The 23,260-nt window shown below is 40.4% G+C and overlaps 3 protein-coding genes across 3 annotated transcripts in view; all 3 read right to left on the bottom strand.

The window, feature by feature from the left end:
• The window catches only part of LOC139120146 (E3 ubiquitin-protein ligase TRIM56-like), a 94,888-nt gene extending 80,386 nt beyond the window's left edge, over window positions 1–14,502 (bottom strand). The window contains exon 1 of the mRNA XM_070684304.1: window positions 13,390–14,502. Within this exon, the coding sequence (XP_070540405.1) occupies window positions 13,390–14,496 (1,107 nt within the window). The 5' untranslated portion in view covers window positions 14,497–14,502. The remainder of the gene's footprint in view (window positions 1–13,389) is intronic.
• Window positions 1–23,260, bottom strand: part of LOC139120506 (E3 ubiquitin-protein ligase TRIM56-like) — a 118,156-nt gene that overhangs the window by 69,931 nt on the left and 24,965 nt on the right. The window lies entirely within an intron of this gene.
• On the bottom strand, window positions 21,328–22,815 carry LOC139120698 (uncharacterized). Its single transcript, XM_070685233.1, has one exon. It carries the CDS (start codon window positions 22,813–22,815, stop codon window positions 21,328–21,330), a length of 1,488 nt encoding a protein of 495 aa, XP_070541334.1.

Below are 23,260 nucleotides of genomic sequence, written 5' to 3'. Positions count from 1 at the left end.
CTATGGGCAGAATCACCGAAGTGATGCAAGACAAGAAGGGACTCGTCAGGTTTGCAGAAGTCAAAACCAGAACGACTACTCTACGGCGCCCAGTGGATAAACTGTGTGTGCTCCTGGAGGCCGATGCCGTCGACGATTCATCTAAAGGACACAACAACAGCTAAGAGCTTTAATCTTTTTATTAGCAATATATGAACAGTATATTATTCGCATTTATTTAGTTAGATTTGAATTTTGACCATTTTAGCATACTGAATTTATAATTGTTCCGAATACCATCTACACAATTAGGGGACCGGAATGTTACGGCCAAAATTCTCTGTTCACTATTTGGAGTAAGAGATTACAGATTCCAGTTGATATCAGTGTAGAGTGTGTTGACCTATAACATGTTTTGAAGACTGAGTTCATTGATAATCAGTGTTTACCTTTCTATTACACAACGCAATGCATAGAAAGACACTATGTGGCCTAACAGCCATTAGTGTAGGAAACGCCTCCTTGAAAGTTATAAGTCAAGGAGATCAGAGCCACGGTCATTTTTCCTCGCCAGAATTGCTAGTAAAGACGTTTTTGCGGAACAGATTTCAGCCTGTTCAGTGCTACAGTTGTCTATGAACCCACAAAATATCCGTTAAGCCTCTATCTTATTGTATATTGAGTTAACAGCTGAATAAGTTTTCCAAGGAACTCTTTTGGCCTTGTGCATACAAGGGTGTCGCCCCTGCAAGGCAAATCTATAGGACAAGGACAAAGAACACTCATGTGGACATTGATTGAGTTGATTCATGGTTGATCTAAGACTTATTAGTTTAGTTGCTTTAATGATTGTATTTTCATGCAACTTACCCTTACGAAAATAGTCTGTAGATATTCTATTGAACTCTGATATTCTATAGAAATTCTGTATATTTTATGGAAATCTGATGGAAATATGCTTCCATTGAAATTCAATTGAAAATTTTCAATACAATTCTGTAGAAAAATTTAAATTTTATAGAATTTTTAATGTGTATAGAAACTTTAAATTCTATTGAAGTTTTCTGATAATTTTCTGTAGAAAATCTGCAGAAATTAAACATATTTTTTATGGAATTTTTCAGTTCCATAGCTTTTGTGGAATTTTTTTCTGTTTTTTTCCCCCACAGTTTACACTGTTTCAGACTTAAGTTCATGTTTTTGCATGTTGGCATGAGCTTTGATAAGAACTCAGTGACATATATATCTCTTCTAAGAGATTGAACTCGTATAAGACAAACAAACTTCTGTAAAAGAGTGAAGAAATTAAATATAGTTCTACAGAAATTCTACATAAAAATTCTGTAGAATGTGGTATAAATTCAATATAGTGCTACAGATATTCTGTAGAACGTATATCGAATTTACATAGAAATTCTGTAAATTCTACAGAAATGATACAGAAATTCTGTTGAATTTCTACAGAAAAAGGGGGCCAAAACTCCATTAAACTCCGTTAATTTCAATAAAGGTTCAGTAGAATTTCTGTAGAAATTCTGTATCACTTTAATTGAATTTTGTCATCAATTTCAATAGAATTTCTACAGAAAATTACTTTGATTTAGTTATAACTGTTGCAAAGCAGTTAAATTGTTCATGCTCTGTAAGTCAAGGCTGCTTATGCAAATGAGATCTTGTAAACAAAGGTAAGCGTTCAGTCACTGTTAGAGGGCGCTTAAAGGTATACTGTCACCTGTTCCAATTTTGCCACAGTTACCATGGAAACAGAAAATCTAACCAATCACTGATTTTAAGCGGGTGGCCGCTTTTAAAAAACAGCACCCTCAAACGGGCATTTTGATACCAAGGAACGCCCCTTTAACCATATATGGGCATATTTAGATTACAGGTGACCGTATACCTTTAATGAGACAGGTCCTATGACTTGACCCACTGATTTGACCTTTGACCCCTGGGTCATTACAGAGTGTGAATTTTTAGCTTAGTTCTTATTTTTTCTGTATTTTTCTGATTTATTTCAGTTAATCGTTCCAATACGTTCTTATACGTTATCTGGGAGACTTGCTTATATTCGAATAAACCCCATGATGATTAGATCGGATATTTGCTTTGTCTTATTTATGGAGGAACGCATTACGGAATATCATTCATAGATGACAATTGCACAGTAGTCGCAGACAAATTATTTTGAGTCTAATGCTACGTTCAGACAGGTAAAAATTGAAACGCTTCTGCAACACTATTTGTGATTTGTAAACACAGGGGATTAATAGTTTGAGTCCGCTTGCGTCCATACTCACAAAATTAAGCCATTGTTTTGGTGTTTAAGACGTCTTAATGCGCCCTCTCGAATTCAAAGGGTGTGTATGACCAAGCATACGGCATGGTAATAAGATGGCTGAAATGAACGACGTCGTACTGCTTGTCTTTGTTTTTTACCTGCTGCATATGCGGTCCAAACCGAGTCATCGTCGCTTTAATGATCTGAATGCAGACCAAATGCAATCGTTAACGATTTAGCCCTTGCGTTTGATGCGTTCAGACTGTAATAAAGGGAAAACGGCTCCACGTTTCACCTACACTATTTTTTCGTTCTCTGTGTTCATGTTTTATTTTGTGCGTTTGGCTATTGGTGTAGATATAAGCCATGGTAAGGCGTAGCCGTAATCTAGATGTCGAATGACAGTTTGATCCTTTGACGCTACGTTTCGAAACCAGTGTGGTCTCTTCCTCAGTCGCTTTTTGATATTTTCTCCCCTTGGATTTTTGTTTCACTGTTTGTGGCTTAATCATTGTCAGTGTTTGGTTCGTCCAGTAAGGAGGCTAGAATATTTATATTCGAGTCAGTTGATTGTGTTTCATTTTGTTCGGTCTTTTCTGTAAGATTGTGTACTTGTACATTTATGAGCTTGTCGCCAATGTTTGGATTTCTTTTGTATGCGATGATCAGTTTCATCGTGAATAAATTATTTAGCGTTTGATCTTTTTCTATTTCTTCCTAGTTCTTCAGGAGTGCTTGTTTGATGTCTTTTGTTTTGATATGTGGACTATGGATGGTAGAAAATATCACTTTATTAGTGTTGTTGCTGTATGTTTGTTTGTGATTTAAATGTGTTCTTCGTGTTGCGTAATTTGTTTCCGCATTGATGTTCGATATTTCTTGTTGTGAATATCCTCGTTGTAGCAATTTTTCATTAAATGTTTTGACTTTGTTGTTGAAGTCCTCTTCGTTGTTACATGTCCTCATGTACCTTAATATTTCGCCTTTGATTGGGCCCTTGAAGGTTGATTTTGGATGACATGATTTTCTGTGTAAGAACTGGAATGTATCTGCTGGTTTTGTGTGCGTTCTAGTGTCTAGTATGTTTTCGTTGTTGTATCGTTGACCTTTGTAAATGCCTAGGTCAAGATATGTTATTTCGTGTGAAGAACTTTCATATGAAAATTTGAAAGAAGAATGCATCTTTTAAATTACTGTTATAAATTTGTTGAGTTCGTGATCCGTTCCAATGAAGATTAGGAAAATATCGTCTCTGAATCTACACCATAGTGATATTTTTGTTGTGTGTTCACATATGATTTCCTGTTCTAATTCGTGAAACGTGATGTCGATTGGCAATCTCGGGTGACGGTGACGATCCCATTGCGCACCAACATGTTTTTTGTAGAATTCGTTGTTAAATTCGAATGTGTTGTTTTTCAGAATAATGTTAGCATAGCTAACAGGTATATTCTGTTGGCGTTTCTACTGGGATTGACAGATGGCCGATTACCGAGGATCTGAGACAGTTATTCGAAGAAAGGCATCGGTATTCTGCCTTTGCCACTCCGTTTGTTGGGGGACACCGCGACATTGCACTTTTGTATGATATCCGATATTTACGGCTACTAGACTATACAGTATCGAAGATAGATTGGCTTACCTAAATTTATAAAGGGCTGAAATCTCCGATAAATATCGGATATTTAGCGCGATTTGACAGAATCTAGTATCGTCTACTATAAAAGCAAGAGTCAGTCCTTGGAAGTCGAGTTTGACCAGAACTTTTAAGGTGGTGAAATCTCCTATATGTATATCGGATATTTACGCGCGATTTGACAGAATCTAGTACCGCAGGGTTTTCAGTAGCCCAGGCGGAGAAATGTAAATTATAGGTGGAAAAGGAAGCCGATCGAGTTTGGGGTGGGGACGTAGTGTCGCGGCTGCGGCAGCATAACATTGGCAAGGTATCTTGAACAGCACTTTATCCAGTTTTGTTGAATGTCAGTGTAAAATAAGTTTGTATTTTAAAAACAAAAACTGATTGCAGCGTGTTCATTTTCAAATTGACCGGCTACTTTCGTATTTTGGCTGGCTACTTTTCAGCACTGTTTCGCTCTCTGGCCCGGAAATTTTGGTTTTGATAATAATATTTTGATTTTTTTTATGGCCTTGCAAGCCGGAGATAATATGTCAGAAGTGCCGATGTGGCTATATCATGTAGTCTAGCAATTTACGCGGTGAACTTGTTCCTATCACTGTAGTACCGCGATCAGGGAACGTGTTGTACTGGGAATCGCTCTCGAGGTCAACCTTACTTGCAATCTCAGGCCGAATTATTCGAAATTCTGACGTTCACATTGGGTAAAGCCGAAAATTGGACTAACGTACAATTACGTTATGCCCGCGAATAGCCGACCATTTCCGAATGAAGCCGACTTTTCGATGTTTTTCGCTCAAACGCGGAAGAGAAAGTCGACGCTTGAGAGCTTTGTTTTCTGCGTAAGAGTAGGGCCTTGTCTAATGGGTTTGGTAGGGCCTTGTCTAATGGGTTTGGTAGGTTTTTGATCAAATCTAAAGCGTCCAAAGTTACTGAGTCTCATTTTTCATACTTTGAAACGCCATGTTAGTCCATCCATGGTCAATCACGATATCAATATTCAAGTCGATCGACATCGCGTTTTGTGGAGGGCGTGGTTGTGTGCATCGCGGAAGAGAAAGTCGACGCTTGAAAACTTTGATTTTCTGCGTAAGAGTATAGGACTTTGTCTGTTGGTTTTGGGAGGTTTTAGATCAAATCTAAAATTACTTGGTCTCACTTTTCGTACTTTTGAAACGCTACGTCGATCACAGTGTCAAATTTCAGGTCGACCGATGTGTATTGTGTTACAATTACTGCCGGTGCTTTGTACACACAAGGTGTTGTACAGGCTGGCGTTTGGTGTCGTTAGTTTGAGGTTTTATCAAACATGAACACTGAAATTTAGCTCTCTTTTTCAATAATATTCAACATCAACAAAAAATCCATATCAGCTCGCTGATTCGTTTTATTGTGAAATTAGTACAGTGAATTAAAATCACTGAAAATTATGTTCCTATAATTCATTGAATTGAAACTGTTTGATTTTACTGTAGGCCTATCTATACTATCGTCTAGTATCGTAGCTGGAGTCAGTCCTTGGAAGTCGGGTTTGACCAGAACTGAAAGGTGGTGAAATCTCCGATATATCGGATATTTACGCACGATTAGAATGAATCCAGTATCGTCCAGTATCACAGCTAGAGTCAGTCCTTTGTAGTCGGGTTTGACAGGAACTGTCACTGGTGGGAGGTATTTCGAGGTATCAAAAACGGAGGAGTGAGGGACAAAGTGCGGGACACGCAAACTGTAATTTTTGGCACTCTGAGGGACGTCCCGCACTGTGTTAAATATGGGACTCTGAGGGAACGTCCCGCAGAGAGTTAAAAACTGGACTCTGAGGGACGGGGGGGGGGGGGGGCGCCCACTACGATGTGAATTGGTCCATTACGCACTGACGCGTTACTTTTCAGTTTGCAATGGATCGCCAACAGCGTCGTCGACATTTTGAATCCTGCCAACAGAACGTGAAAAGAAAGATGCAGCTACGCCAGGAAATCGCTTCTAACGTTTATTTCGTTTTTAGCAAAGAAGAAAATATAACTTTCTATGTAGCCCATTCTTCATGATGTCCTGTCAGATGTGGCGCTTGGATTGCCACCACTGTCATGGCGAGAAATGGTATAATATCACAAGCAGATCGTGCCTCGAAGTTTATCGAAATGCTTTTACGTAAAATCTGTCTGGAGACGTAATTTCTCGTGTGAACAGATTATGACAGCAACCACAGTCCTAGCCTTGCGTACAGGTCTGTGTGTTCCCGGCGTTATACGGCCTCTCACATGTAGTAGGCCGTATAACGCCGGGAACAGAGTAGAGTAGATCGAAACGCAAACGGGGTGTTATTATAGGAAAGGCAGTGAACTATTTTAAAGCTGAATAAAATGCTGTTTCTGGTTGTATAAGTCTGTCGATCGAAATATATATTTTGTTCCCAGTTGATTAATCATGGGGGATGATGGCAGTCTCGATCTCCCCTTTATGGTTCGATATTTACTGACTCGTTCCTTCTCATTTTTGTCAATCGATGAAAGCATTTTCGTCTTCCATTGCATATTTCAATCTTACTTTGACCGATGTTATATCCTGACCTATAGTGTCATTAGTTTTGACCAACGTACAAAGACGTGGCCCAATTTGCGCCCGGTTGACGAGATATTTTGCAAAACTGTGAAGAAATATTTGAACACGTACGGTCATACTGTATGCATGGGGGCCCGGCCGGGAGACATCGATGTCAGTCTTTCCGGACTGTTTACATGTAGCTTAAGGGATATCATAGGAGATGAATCAGTTAGTTGAATAAAACAACTTTTCGGACATATTTTATGTCAATTTTGTCAATGTCGGACTTTTGATTCGATTGAGAAACCAGAATCACCAACAGAGATGTCTGTATTAAACACGGACGCACAATTCGGAATAGTTTGTTGTGCTACGTCGGTCTCAGTCTTGGTGTCTCTCCCATAAATTTTCGAATCTATAGGCCTACACTTGTCGTTTCGATTCACAGGTAGCGGTACACCGATGACCAGATATTGTATGTTCTTAAAACTAGTATATAAAGCAATTTTACGACACTCTTTGTCATCGTGTCTCCCCGTGAACGTCCTTGAACCTATGGACGTGGCCATTGTTTTTCTGCGCCCATTATAGTGTAAACACCTGCTCGTTCCCAGCAGAGTACTTTTTTAAAGTTCTGTACATCATTGTACACTGTGTGTGTAAGCCCTAATATGTAGAACTGCTTGCTGATCAAAGGTAGGCTATATGTACAATCTGTTTACCAGTGTTGCCTCCATTCATCATGGAAATAAATGCCTTGGGACAAATTGAGAGAATAATATATTGATTTTAACACTAGTTCTAGTTTATTGACTCCTGTCTTGTGTTTTAAAATTTTCACAATTTACAGAAGTCAAAAAGTCCCCTTTAGATAGTGCCTATACCATTGAGATATTGCAACAGAAATCCTGAAATATGATTTCTTGGGTCAGAAAAGGGAATTGTTCAATTATGGAAAGGTATTAGTAAAGAATAAAGGGTCGTTACAGTTGCCAGTTACAGGCGAAAATTGCGGAGAAAAACGGCATGTTTTTCCAGTACTTTTACAGTTCTGTGCTTTCCGTCCCTGTCATATTCACAAGCGCATAGTCATATTCACAAGCGCTATTGTTTTAAATCACGTCCAGGATGTGCTGTTGATTTTCATTCTTTCGTGCAATTTCATTCGTTTGAAGCAATTATCTTTTCATTTGACTGCTCTGTGGGACTCTTCTGGATATGTGTTTTGGATAAAAAGAACTCTACAGTGAAAGACATAAACTTCGACGGTGATAGGTATACAATATCGGTTCAATGTGAGATTACAAGATATTTTAGAAGTTCTCAAAACCAGTAAAAATAATTCTGCGCGCCACTTATTGATAGTGTCTTCTTGTGAACGTCTTTGAATCCGTGACCGCGACCATTGTTTTTGAAGTGTTCGACGGTCGATGATCGGTAGATTAATGAAGACATATGTTACTGAACTATCGTGTGATTGTTAGCATGGTTAGGTAATAGACGGTGTTGTAGAGGCGATACGGCGAAAGTCCACGGCCCAAGGGAGCATGAGACGTACATCGCATGCTTTCTTACAACGAACGAGCCGTCGGTTTCCATAGCTACTACGTGAAATTCGGCCTCACCGATGTCCCGGGCCGATGTCCCTGTCCTGATTCGGAGAACAACTTTCAAGCTGCGTGTTGAGGTTCAGATGTCCGATTTTTTTCATATTCAAAAGGCTTATTGATTTACATAGAACGCCTGTCTTGTTTTTAGCTTTAACTTAGCACATGATGGCAATTGGAAATTCAAAGCCAAATAGCCAGTGGGAAAAAAATTCGACGACTCGCTCTCACCAGCGGTCGCAATGAAAAAAAAAATCGAAGTCTCTGAAGTCGGGATCATTGCTCCACCATGTTTTTTGTTGGTTGTATGGCCAGTTTAAAGTCAAGGACTTTCTTCACGGTAAAATTTATATGATTACCATACCGCGAAGTTCCCTGTGCATTTCAATATGTCTATTTGGAAGCAAAAGCGTCACGGACATTCGATCGATGGTGATGAACTTTCTACAGGCCGTAACATGTCACCAGTTACGAACTTTACCGGTTTTCGATACGAAAGATGCAATATATTATCAGCGTTGTTCACGTTGTGTTTTGAGTCTGATATCGAATATAACAGGAAAAAACTAACGATTAGAGTGACGATAGAGACCATGCCCGATACGGGAAATTGACATCAACTTTTGCATTGAGCAGTGACTTCAGACTGATATATAAATGTCGACAATATAAAACATTGAAAAATGCCAGAGAGAGAGAGAGAGAGAGAGAGAGAGAGAGAGAGAGGTTTACGCTGTCGCGAACTGATTATACAATTTCTGATATGACTTCGGTATAGACGATACACAGACATCGAAAATGTACACCTACTTTCCAGAAATTCGACAAATCTTATAATAAGAGTAGAACAAATCCAAAAGTGTTGGTTGAAGTAAATCTTCAGATGTTGGTTTTCTAAAGTTAAACAATACTTACAGAAATATGGTCGTCATAGTCTTCTCTTAAAAACTATTATCTTCAACACCACGTTTCTTATGATCGGTGATGTCATTTTTTATTATTTTTACAAACTTTAAATGCATCAAACGCCATTAGACTATCTCATCTGCCTGTCAGGGAGTTACAATATATTTCCAAGGGCTGGCACGCGATGTCAACTTACGCGTCGTCCGTCGAGCGGCCGGTGCAGTGTCACAGATCGCTCCGTCTGTAATCGCGGCCACTTCTGATGTGACACCCACGTGCGTTTGAGGGTTTTTTGTTACCTAATTTGTCGACCTCACAAAATTTCACAGTCCATGCTTTGAAGCAGTCTCAACATGGCAAACATGTCTCGCGTAAATTTCATCCTCGTCGTTCCAATTAATTCAAGACTGCCCATAGCATACAGCCCCAACATGGGGAACACGCAACTCTCTTCACCTACACGCCTTTCGATAAATTTTCAAGTAGTACATGCAGTTTCAGCGACCTGCAGCGCAATGTTTAGTAAGCCCGATCTCTCCATGGGCCCGATCGTGATTTTGTGCTATACCAATGCACATCGTTGGGGGGCCCCCGTCCCTCAGAGTCCAGTTTTTAACTCTCTGCGGGACGTTCCCTCAGAGTCCAATATTTTACACAGTGCGGGACGTCCCTCAGAGTGCTATAAATTGCAGTTTGCGTGTCCCGCACTTTGTCCCTCACTCCTCCGTTTTTGATACCTCAAAATACCTGAAGTTGGTGAATTCTCCGATATACCGTAGGAGCTATATCAGATATTTAGCAATTTGAATGAATCTAGTATCGAAGCTAGAGTCAGTCACACGGTCCTTGGAAGTCGGGTTTGGCCAGAACTGTGAGGTGGTGAAATCTCCGATATATATCGGATATTTACCTGCGATTTGAATAAATCTAGTACCGTCCAGTATCGAAACTATAGTCAGTCCTTGGAAGTCGGGTTTGTCCAGAACTGTAAGGTGTTGAAATCTCCGTTATATATCGGATATTTACGCGCGATTTGACAGATTCTAGTATCGCTAGTATCGAAGCTAGAGTCAGTCCTTGGAAGTCGGGTTTGGCCAGAACTGTAAGACGGTGAAATCTCTGATATATTTACGCGCGATTTGAATGAATCTAGTATCGTCCATGGGGTTCTGTCATAGTATCGATATTAGAGTCCCCAAATCGCCGGTAAATATCGGCAATTTCATAGACGCGGCTTCCCATGGAACAACACAGTTCATTCTAGTATCGTCTAGTATAGATATTAGTCCCGAAATCGTCGATATGTCAAACTGCGATACTAGATTGTAAATATCCGATATTTAAAAATTGTGCAAAGTCGCGCCTTCATGGTCTGTTGCTGTCGACAACTTCTTTGTATTTAGCTTCAGTGCCTTGAGCTTGCAGTGGCACTGATCTGCTGTCCGGTTTAAACCTCTCTGTAGAGCCTTTTCTGCAATTTTTTTGTACACGAGGCTGTCGCGACACCTTCTCTTTAGCATTCTTTGAATGCCTTCGTCTGCCGAGACTCAGATCAGCAAACCTATTCGGTCGTCTGACCAGTTATTTCCACGAGATGTATAGAGCTGTGTTCGGCAGCCATGACCAACGTGAATATTGTATGTTGGTTGTTGTTTGTATATGTAACAAATACCTGTCGCGTGAGGGCGTTTGAAACGCCTCTGAAGCGGCTCGGTCTGTCCACACAGCGATTTGCGGATAGAGTTAATCCCTACAACGGCTCAGGTCGGGCCGACTAAACCGTCTCAAATCTGAAACGCTTCAGAACCACTTCGGAGTGTCCACACATAACATTCTGTGCCAGTATTGGCCCAGAACCGTTTCAGAGCCGTTTCAATGGCCTGTGTATGAACGGCATATTAAAGGATTTGTTTGCGCTACAGCCTAACTGCACAAATACAGCCTAACTGCAAAAATTCATTAAATATACAAATGAGCTGATAATCAGAATATCACACTTATCAAACTTTCAGCATGACATTACCTATGTACAACCAACACACCGAAGAGGTCTGATGAAATTTACTGAAATGATGTAAGGCATAATGTTCAAAAAATCATTAAACATGAAAACAAGCTTATACGATATTTAACAAGTCATTGACAATGACATAGTCCCCACTTGTAATAGGAGTATTAGTCTTGATGGGGCAGGGAAATGTGGTCATTAAGAAGTATCACTGGATTGTATATGTTGAGATCTATGGGCATATACATGTAGGTCTATGTCGTTGTTCCCAATTTGAAAGACATGAGGCATGTCTAAGTTATGGTTCTAAATCGGGGAAAAAGATCAGACCTCTAGCTGTATTGGCCAGCCTAGAAATACATATGCGCATAATAAATGAGGTACAAGATGTGACATCTTAACGTCTAATATCCTATCAAAATTGATGGGTATAGAACTTGTGGTTACTGAGTTATGCATATATATATGTATAATCAAGGTCAAAGGTCATTGAGGTCACTAGTTGAAAAAAAAAACTGTATTGCTAATTAATCCCTATATGCCAAAAATCAGATCTCTAGCTCTATTCGCTTGCCCAGAATTAGATATGTGTATAATTAATGAGGTAAAGCGTGTGTTGTCATAAGGTCTCCCATCCTACCAAATATAAAGGACATAGCACTTGTGGTTACTTATTTATTGACATAAACATATATTTTTAGGTAAAAGGTCATCCAGGTCACATGACATTTTGTCAAAAAATTTCTATCTTATAGTTATCCCTATATACCAAAAATCAGGCATCCAGCTCTAATGGCTTGCTCAGAATTAGATATGTGCATAATTAATGAGGTACAGTATGTTGCGTCATTAAAGGTCTTCCATCATACCAAATATGAAGGGTGTAGCACTTGTAGTTACTGAGTTATGGACAAATAAGTATGTTTGAGGTCAAAGGTCATTGAGGTCAAGTGACATTTTGTCAAAAACTTGTATTGCTAAGTTATCCCTATATACCAAAAGTCAGACCTCTAGGTCTATTGGCTCGCTGAAAATTAGATATGTGCATAATTAATGAGGTACAATATGTGGCGTCATAAGGTGCCCATCATACCATATATGAAGGGTGTAGCACTTGTGGTTACTGAGTTATGGACAAATATGTATATTTGAGGTCAAAGGTCACTGAGGTCATGTGACATTTGGTCAAAATGTCTGAGATATCTGCCTTAACGGATGGACTCACTGATGGACGAACGGACGGACATAACCCAATCTATAAGCCCCCTGGACTTCATCCGTGGGATTTTCACTGCATCCATTTTGCAATATGAATACGATGAGAAACTAAATTTTTGTTTTTCTTGGCCTTATACATGGGAGTCTATGGAGAACTGCCTTATACATGGAAGTCTATGGAGAACTGCCTTATACATAGGAGTCTATGGAGGTGTAAACTAAAAAGTCCTCTAACACGGCCAAATTTGATCACATTGTGAAACAAATCGACGTGCATCTGTATGGGGTAGGGTACTATATATATCCTTGTACAAAGTTTGAAAGAAATTGACCAGGGCATGTCTGAGATATCTGCATGAATGCATGGACGGAAGGACATGACCCAATCTATTAGTCCCCCCCCCCCCCCCCGGACTTCGTCCGTTGGGACTAATAAGCCATACCCATTACACTGTTAGCATAGTAAGATCGAAGAACAATATGAGTGCCTGCACTGTAACAGCAAATTTGGGGTTGGAATACTTGAGATATGCAGTGGCCCATTGCATACATTAACTAATTATGCAAATGATGCAGACCACATCCACTGATATCTAATCAGGTATGGCTCTTTTCAAATTGATGCTATTGTACCAAATTGCATGACATTTTGACAGAGTTTTCAAGTACCCCTCTATCTAACTAAAATCACCCTTCAAATAATCACAAACGTGCTGACATGTCACCCCCTTCTACAATGAGGTTTGAGATTATGATTTATACAGTATTTATAATAGTATTCCACTTCATGATTGCTGTCTATCATGTAACATTATACAGTCGATGTTATCCACTGTATGTAGCCACAGTAAAGTGATACAAGCTTCCTATCTGCAGAAGGATGTTATACTGGTGAAAGATAATCAACTAGCATTTGCCTCTAGATTACATAACTGTTGGCACTGACATGAATGAAGTTTGAATGATTAGTGTAGGCCTCTAATTTATTGAACATTTACTTGATGAAAAAAAATATACACATGAGTGTCTTTTATTTGATTTTTGACAAATGCTTCATACTGGTGAAAAATTCTTTATTTGCATAACTTAAATTTGCATGATTTCTTATAGTGCCCTCACAACCAAATCCAGTCTGAATTTTGAAGCATGGGTGGCATCCCCCCTTGTAAGAGAAACCTGGAGAAAACACTGCTGGAAAATAACTCACCACATCAGAATGAATTACTTTTGACCCGACACAGCCAAGATCAACCAGTCTGCACGGTGGATTTTCAGTGAAAACAATGTTGCTATCAATGTCATCACTGCCTTCTTGTGTCATATCATCCTGTTGTAGTCTCAGGCATATTTCAGTCTTTGCTGCCATTATATCCACTGCACCACCATACCTCAACAGATGATTCAGATGTGAATGCATGCTTTCTACACCAACAAGTCTATGTTCCAATTGTTCCACCTTGGAATCAATTTGTTTGCGCTTTGGTGAATATGTATCAGCAACTTCAGTTAGCAGTCTGTTTTCCTGCTTCTTGATTTCATCAATCACAGTTTTTGATAAGTCTCTGATTTGTGACTCAGTGGTTGTTTTGTTCTTCTCCAAGCATTTCCCTACATCAAGAACTCCATCTCTTGCCTGTTTTAAATCACTCACTTTCTGAGCAGCTTTCTCTTCATACTCTTTCATGGTTGGCATGTACTTCTCCAGTGCTGCTTCTACTGATATTGTTACGTGTTCAGGTGGTACATGTTCAACAACCGTACATTTATAACATGTCGGTACTTGACAGGAGTCACAATAGAATTCTAACTGTGTGCTGCTATGCTTATCACAGAATCGAGGCTGAATCAGTCTGAAATGTTCGGATGACATTTTCTCTGTATATTCATCTACAGTCATCAGTTTATGCTCTTTGAGTAATCTCATTCTTTTGTGTGGTTTCACACAATCATCGCAGAAGAATTCACCGCAGTCTTGACACCATAATGTTGCTTCTTTTTCACAGACATCACACAATGATTTCTCAGAATCAGGATTGACATCACTTAAAATCTGCTGCAAATCATTTATAAATCGATTATTATCAATAGCAGGTACTCCTCCAGAGGGCAAAGGGAACAATTCTTTGCAAGTTGGACAGATCAGCTGATCATTGTTGGTTTTAACCCATTCTGTCAGGCAGGGTTCACAGTACGTGTGATAACATGGCAGTATCTTTGGTGACTTGAATCTTTCCATGCAAATTGCACACAGCAGTATCTGCTCACTAATGTCAGTCAAAACTTTCTCACTGGAAACTGATGATGCCATGGCCATTTTGAATGTCACCTGGAAAAGAGAAAACTGTGATTTAGCAGTAAAATTACAACATATAAAGATTTTCATCTTGATGTAACCTTGACCATTTTCAATGTATGACTAAATTTAGCACGACACTTTCATAGCTATTAACGAATTCTCTATTCAAGATATCAAAAGAGAAAGCATCATGCTTGAAAACATACGGATACATTATGTGTACGCTAAAAAGTGGATGTCCAGCATATGTGGTAGCTTTACATTTTATGCCTTTAAACACATCAGAATACAGTCTGTATATCTGCAGTATGATGATGATCTCCTATCAGGTCAGTCACAATCAGGGTGCGCTAGATGATTTTCATTTGTTATGGACATATATCTGCTATCCAGACCGATATTATATTGCTTATTTGTTTCTAATAAATAGTAATAGTTGTAACTAGTTTGGTCACATAAAGAAATATTGTATATATTGTGCAGGTTTGGTTGTACATCCACAAAAATGCCTTTAAAAACTGTAAAAAGTAGCGTTATGCTGTTTCACTTCAAAATGTACTTAATTTCAAAATGTTTTTTGGAACAAAGTGTTAAACTTGTGGAATTTTTAGCTTACATATGTTATTGCAGAATACCTAACCTTTCTTTCACAAGTTATTTCGTGTGATTTGTGCATCGGAACAGAAACTCTGGTATTTTTACCAAAACTGTAACATCGTTATGTTTTTTGTGTTTTATGACCATAAGTACATATACCTTTAGTTTATGTGTAGAAAAATGGATAAAATATTGTAATATTGAATTTAATTCCAACCTCAACATCCATGGCAAGCATTTTATAAACCAAAATTTAAATAAAATTGCATATTGTATTGTTTTGTGAATATATGAAAATGGAGATTGTTGTGGTCGGAATTTCTTGTAGCGTCCATGATTCATATCTTAAGGACAACAGGAGTTATAAAAGATCTGATGTCATAGGCCTAAGTGTCAATGGGTGCCTACCTTAAATAAACAAATTATATAATTAATGTCCCTTGCGTTCACTATTAATATTCCTAAAATATGGAAATGTAGCATCCGTGACGGTGTAGCGTCCGTGACGGTGTTTACTACAGTCATAATTAATAACTATTTAAAACTTTTTAAAGCAGCTAATCCACTGAAACATATAAATACTAGTATGTATTGTGTGTACATACATGGAGTCGAGTTACAAAATGTCTTCAACTTCAAGGCATAAAATTGTAAATTTGCACAAAATTGATTTTTTAAAAAGTAATAAAACACTCAAAAAGTTATGTTGAGCCTCAACTGTAACACTTAGATTGGTGTTTTTTAAGGTAGCGGTAAAGGCTAGAGCGTCAGTTATAAACTTCAATAAAACTATTAAAATATAAAAGTAGTCAACATTCTCTGTGGAATAAAAAAAACTAGACATTTGGGGTCATAGGCATTGCAGAGTTATAGCCCGTTGAAACTTCTGAAAAACTGACAAAATAAGAGGAAGTTGGGGAGTCCTTAGTGTATTAACTATGGTAGAGGTACCCTAGCTTTTAAAAAATGTTTGAAAAGGGAAAGTCATTTTTTACTGTTTTTCAGGAAAGTTTGACAAGGCAGTGCTTGCATTCAGAATGCGTGACTGCTATTGTAAATGCATTTTTAGATTCTTTGAGTGTCAAAGAGATGTCAAAAGTGAGATTAACCAAAAAGACTGCTCTGTGACTTCAAAAGAGGGGTGCAAATATGGCTTGTTTTCAACATTTTTGACAGAATAACAGTTTTCCTACATAATTTCATGCCAATTTAATCCAACCTTTGAAATGAGATATGGACATGGAATTTTTACGGCCTATTAACCCTTTTCCTGCCGAGTGCCCCTGTCCGTTATCCTGCCAAGTCGGTCAAAACCGGCCCCCTTTTCCGTGTCTACAGAAGATAGGCTCTCCTGCACGCTTTTCCTGCCAGGCATTTGGCGGGAAAAATACCGCATTTTCGGGGTACGATTACCGACCATATTACCGGTACGTGTTAGACTTCAAAAATTTTGCATGCCCGTATAGAGGGGCAACCGATGAGTGAGGTTGTGTCGAGAAAATAACGAGGTCTTGGGCGTTGTTTGCCCCGGGGGACGTGCACTTTTATGCCCTTTTCTAGCTTACTTTTGCGGAAGTAAAGCTCGTTCGCCGTCACGCACGTCCACACCGGGGAAACATCACCTCGCTCGTGGGTTAGTAGAAGACCCAGGGGTTAGTGCTATGGGTGCGGCAGCACCCTCAAACCTGTCCTGTTCCCCCTGGGTTGTGTCACTTGGCCACGTACTTTGAACGACTTGGAAGAGTCGCACAGTGCAGTCTGCTTTGACGTAGTGTCAACGACATAGCTTCGCCATTGAAGGAAGGCGTGTACGTAGTTTGGCCAGTTCAGTGCACACTTAGCTCGTTAGTGTTACCGTTTCCTAACAGGTTAGTTGTGCAGTTGTTACTAAGGTGCAGTTTTGCACCACCTTAGCTCTGACAGTGCAACTGCTCTATGCACTAACCCAAACAACAGATGGTTGGTACAACGTCTACGTCGCAGGAGCACAGCCTCCGTTGGGCTGTGCCCCTCCCACGTAATACAACGCACGTTCATCCATTACTATAGCGTCCTTACGGATCCAGCGTTCTCACCAGGCCGCGATTCCGCGACATTCTCGCGCATTTTTCTGTTTTGTCACGGATTTCTTGGGCGTGCGCGCCAATAGTGGCGCGCCTTTGAAATTATAAACTTTTGTGGTGCCAGCCGTATGGCCGGCCGGCCGTATCATACAGCCAGTACTTTTCAGCATGGACGTAAATGATTGACGCGAGTAATTACACTTCCTGGTTGAAAACCGAGGCAATCTGGAAGCAATACCCGGCACCCTCAGAGGGCGTACTTAAACCACAGTCACTTGTGATTCGATACATGGCCGATGTGTGGTATGCATTACGTATACCACACAGCGGCCGTCGTGTATTGAACCACACGAGACTGTGGTAGTCTGACGCACTGAACGTGTTCGCCTTGCATACATACCGGTACATGTCCACGGAATTCGCGGAAGCTGGAGGCGTCATGGGCACGATAAATATTTTCATAGGCTACGACAACAATAATCCGAACTACGAAAACACAAGAATGTAAAGCTTGTATATCCCTAAGGAATTACATGAACATTTTTCGAAAACAACGAACTTGAAGCTGGTGCATTATACTGTGAGCTCTGCATGGCAACCAGGGGTCTGGACAGGCGCGACGTTATACTTATAGTGTTCGTGCCGTTGAGATTCAGTGAATTTTTGTTTTCGAAAAATAACGCAACTTTGTCTGAGATATTATTAGGTCTTTGCTATGTTTGGAATCATGTATAAACTTCGCGGGAGATACGTGTTGTGTGATGTTATCAGGCATTTGCTCCGTTCCTCGCCCACGCGACCTAGTAACTACGACTGGAAATGATTGACAACTTGCCCACTGCCGATTGATAATATTATTCCAAAAGTAGTTCAGAGGTTTAAATGTGGAATAGTTGGAGGAAAGTTCTCTTATTATGCAAAAAATTATCAATTCTTGGCTTGCGCATGTGATAAGTATATTATTCCAGCGAACTCATACGTGAGAACATGGACGTCTTTTTTCCATGCTTCGATCAATTGACAAAATTTGTAGCCTTGGCTGGCGACCAAAATTTCACGTCAAAAGTTGATGATTGTTTACAAACATCATAGGGATATGTTTCCTGATCTAAATAGATGCCATAGCACTGACTTGGCCTGTTCCTTCTGCTGATTGTGAAAGGGGGTTTAGTGTGCAAAAAAAACGTAACTAATGACAGAAATCAACTTGGAGCTGAATGGCTGGACACTCTAGCAACTACTGTTATGGTAGAGGGCCCCGAAATGGACTTTCACACTGGAAAGAACGAAAGTCCCATAGACTTTTCATTAAGAGGCACTGATATTCAATATCAGTTGATATGTTTACCGAATGTTTACAAAAAAGTTGTTAAGCTGAATGAGTTGTTGAGTCCTTTATTTTTTCCATGCATAGAATAAGGTTCGTATTTGCAGTTTGACTTTTTTAACATATTATATTGTCTCACAAAAATCATCCGTTGTCCCGCTTTTTTTTGGTCAGCGGGACAAAATGTCCCACAAATTTTTTTTTCTGGTGAGAACACTGCAGATCTGCCAAAAACGAAAGTGGGGGTAAAAACAAAACAAACGAAAATATGCGATCATAGATAGTATTTATTCGGGAATAATTTACATATGCCGAACAATAAATCTCGGAGTCTGTCTCGACGTCCGAGTGCATGGTCCGTGTTTCAAAAATTACAATCGGGGTGGCAGATCCGTGTTACAAAAATTATAATAGGGGAATTGTACAAAATAATCCGTCTAAACAAAACAAACGAAAATATGCGATCCATAGATAGTATTTTATTCGGGAATAATTTACATTATGCCGAATAATAAATCTCAGAGTCTGTCTCGACGTCCGAGTGCATGGTCCATGTTACAAAGATTACAATCGGGGGGATGTACAAAATAATCCATGTTTCAATTTACAATCAGCGGGATCGTAAAGCACAAACAAACGGCACAACCGTGCTCAAAATGTGATCATGGTCCGTGTTAAGAATACAGTCAAGCCACTGTTAGGCGAAGCTGTCCCCTGTCCGTTATTTACGTCGGATTCTCTTGCTGATGGGTGTCGTCGGGGCTGTGTGAGTAGAGGTCTGCACGCCAACACTCCTCTTACCTCGTAGCATCATGCGATGATGAAAAGCCGCAAAACACTCGCCCTCGTGAAGATGAACTCCGCACAGACTACATCCTTTGGATGTCTCAGACAGTCGTCCGCTCGCAGTGGTCTTACCCTCTCTGCTGCATACTTTACAGCATTTCTGCCGCCCCTCCAAACGGCTGACAACGTGCATCGGCTGATTTTGTGGATTTATGTACGAGGCAAGAGAAACGGTGGCCTCGACCTCTCTCACACTAAGCTGCGATCGCCCACAATAACCGCAATGAGTTGTTTCCCGACACGCAGATGAAACATCTTATGGGTCAGCTTACTATCAGGGTGTACATGCTTGAAGCATATATATGCATTTACCAGGGCAACATCAATCAGGTAACATGCCAGATATGTCCACCATCTGTGATTCTTGCGCCCAGTGTGAAAGTACTTGCGCTTCTGGTTGGCTCGGTCGACACCTCCCATGTACCGGCGATAATTATACAGCGACAGAGGCACTTGTCGCTGCTCGTCTCCCTCCCCCACTGGCACGCACTCCAAGGGTGGATAGACCGTATTCAAGATCAGCACCTGAGCATTACTATCCTGATAAGCAGTGATGTTAAGACGAGAGTCCGTTCTGGTCGTGGCTTTCATATCCCCAACAGACAGAGGAAGGCGCTTCCTCTTACCCGGCGGAATTAACCCTTTTCCTGCCGAGCGCCCTGTCCGTTATCCTGCCAAGTCGGTCAAAACCGGCCCCCTTTTCCGTGTCTACAGAAGATAGGCTCTCCTGCACGCTTTCCTGCCAGGCATTTGGCGGGAAAATTAAAAATTTGCCTAGACTTACCTTGAAGTGCAAATTATAAGTCTTTGAATGGAGCGTAGTGTATCTACGGTAATGCCTCTCCATCTTTCCCCGATAGTTGGCGCCCTTCCCAAGTACTGAATAATAAGTATTCAATGTCAGCCATCTTGTTATCCTGTCATTCCACTTGAACGGGCCGAATTCAGATGAATTTGTATATAAGCTATATAGCAATTTTTAAAGCACAAAGGCAAATAACTTCCCAATTTACATGGAGTTGGGATGGGTGGGTGGGAGGAGCGTAGATACACTACGCTCCATTCAAAGACTTATAATTTGCACTTCAAGGTAAGTCTAGGCAAATTTTTAAGTCTTTATCATTCCGCTCTGTGTATCTACGGTAATGCCGATTACCAAGCTGGACGGAATGTAAATTGACTGACCTGTTACTGCTTGGAGGCAGCTAACAGTATCATACGGCCCACTTCTGATGAGTCAGTATATCGACAGTAGAATCTGGTGAAAGTTGTGTTGGTTGACCAATCTCCCAACTGTAGAACTTGTGTTAATGTTGCTCCCTGATGCAATGCAGCTGAGCTAGCAGCCCCTCTTGCACTGTGTGCCTTGTAGTGACTTGTGTCAATTCCTGCAGACTTCATTACTGACTTTACCCACCTAGCAATTGTTTGTGATGTAACTTCTCTGTACGGTTTTCTAAATGAAATAAATAATTTCGATGGTCGTTTTCCACCCTGTTGTACTGTGAGATCTCTGTATCTCCTGGTTCTAATGATGTACTGCTTAACATAATGTCTCACATCGAGAGACTTCTCTCCAAATTTGGACATCTTACAGTCTTGTGAGGTTTAGAAACTGACGACGCCTTTGTCAGTTCTGGTATCACAAACAAACAAAATCATTAGTTAAATTACAAAATTCAATGTCTAACTTGCTAATTGTCTGACCTCTATCTGAGGATGTCAGTGCAATCAGCATCACAGTTTTCAGTGTCAGTTGCTTGAGACTCAATCTTGAGCTTGGGTGTAGAGACTTCAGGTAATCTAGTACCTTAGTAACATCCCAGGTTACTGGATAACGTGGTTTGGGTGGACGAATGTGGTAGAACCCCTTGAATAACTTCGTTATTAATGGATGAGTTCCTATGAGATATCCATCTATCTGTAGGTGTGCTGATGAAATAGCAGCTCGGTAACCATTAAGTGTGCTGTACGACAATTCTTCCTTTTCAAACAGTTCTGTTAAGAAGTCTATTATCACTGTGATAGGACAAGAAATTGGATCTGCTTTCTGTTTATTACACCAGCAAGCATATTTTCTCCACTTGATGTCATATTGCTTAGATGTCCCTCTGCGGACAGCTTGGAGTAGTATTTCTGTTGCTGCTTTTGAAACTCCCAGGTTTCTGTAGTGTTTCCTGAGAGCAGCCAGGCGGCAAGAGGCATCAGATTTATTCTTGGTGGCTTGCCTGTGTGTGGTTCTATCAGTAGATTCTTGTGTCGTGGTAATAGCAGCGGTTTCTGACATGACATTTGCAGCAACAATGGGTACCATGGGCTCTGAGGCCATACTGGTGTTATGACTATTGCTCTGGCTTGATCTATGCGTAGTTTTTGCAGGCATCTGGATATTAGAGGTGGTGGTGGAAACATGTAGATGCTTTTGCCTGTCCATCTCAGTGTGAAGGCGTTCACTGCAAAGGCCTGTGGGCTCCTTTTCCATGATACAAACTGTGGAAGTTGTTTTGTTATACGACTTGCAAACAAGTCTATTTCTGGTTGGTAAAAGTGGTCGCAGATTCTCTGGAAAATCTTTGTGTCCAACTGGTAGTCGTGGCAATCTAGAAATCCTGGACTGTTTGTGTGCTTGATCTTGCTTTTGACTGTTAGTGATGTGTGATTTCTTCCTGGTAGATGTTCTACCGTTAGATTGATGCTCCTCTGTTCGCAGAACTGCCAAATTTGTAGAGCTACTTTGCATAGGCTCTGAGATCTGGAACCACCCTGATGTTTCAGGTAAGCCACTGCAGTTGTATTGTCCATCTGTAACTTCACTTCCATTTTCGACTTGTCTTGAAGAAAAGACTGAATTGCAAGTTTTGCTGCTAGTATCTCGAGGACATTTATGTGGTGAGACTTTTCTTGTTGTGTCCATCTGCCCTGAACTGTCTTGTTTGCACAGACAGCTCCCCATCCTACCAGGGATGCATCTGACTGTATTACCATGTCTGGGGACACAGTCTGAATAGGTCTGCCGTTGAAGTTGGCTGCTTTGTGAATCCACCAACTCAAGTCTTCCTCTGATGCCTGGTTCAGTTGGATGTGATAATCCCAGGAGTGATGTGCAAGGTTGTGGGTTAGCTGCTGTTGAAGTCCCCGGTAGTGGGATGCTGCTATTGTCATTGCTGCCCTTGCGTCTTCTATCAGGCCTAGTATGTGTGCTACTTGCCTGAGAGATACATACTGCTTTGTTTTGATTGACAATGCCGTGGCTGATATTCTTTGTAACTTTTGTGGTGGTACCATTACACTCATTTCTGTTGTGTTGTAGAGTCTTCCCAAGTGCACTAGTTGTTTGGTTGGTAACAGATGTGATTTTTGTTCGTTGGGAATAAATCCCAGTTGTCGCAGCAGTGTCATTAGAGTGGTGGTGTTCTTGTGGCATAGATCTATCTTTGCTGCTTTGTTGAATATATCGTCTATGTAACTGGAGCACATTATCCCCTGCTTGCGAGCATACGCCATTGGTATTTTCAGTACCTTGGTGAATACACGTGGAGCCGACGTCAGCCCGAATGGTAGGCATGTGTACTGGTACCGCTTGTCTTGCCACTGAAACAGAGGTATTTTCTGTGATCTGGGTGTATTGGTATCATCAGGTAGGCATCTGTCAAATCGATGGATGTCATGTAATCGTCCTTGTCTAGCATTTGTTGTATGAATGGGTGTCCCTCCATTCTGAACTTCACCTTTTTTATAAACAGGTTCAGTTGTCTGAGGTCTATGATAACTCTGTTTCCCCTGTTCGTTTGGGTAATACAAATATTCTTGACAGGAACTGGTCTGGATGTGGCTGTACCTGGACGATGGCTTGTTTCTTGAGTAATGAGTTGATTTCTGTTTGAATGATGTTGGAGTCTTCCTCTGACTTTGGTAATGAGATTGGTTGCTGGGATTGGTATGGTGTATT

Source organism: Ptychodera flava, chromosome 20, assembly GCF_041260155.1.
Source record: "Ptychodera flava strain L36383 chromosome 20, AS_Pfla_20210202, whole genome shotgun sequence".
NCBI classification, from domain to species: domain Eukaryota; kingdom Metazoa; phylum Hemichordata; class Enteropneusta; family Ptychoderidae; genus Ptychodera; species Ptychodera flava.
Note: the sequence above shows the minus strand (reverse complement) of the source record. Positions and strands in the feature narration are given on the sequence as shown.

What these genes read in the sequence shown, in the direction of transcription:
- LOC139120698 (XM_070685233.1), bottom strand. Translation starts at nt 22,815, where the DNA reads ATGGCGTATGCTCGCAAGCAGGGGATAATGTGCTCCAGTTACATAGAC.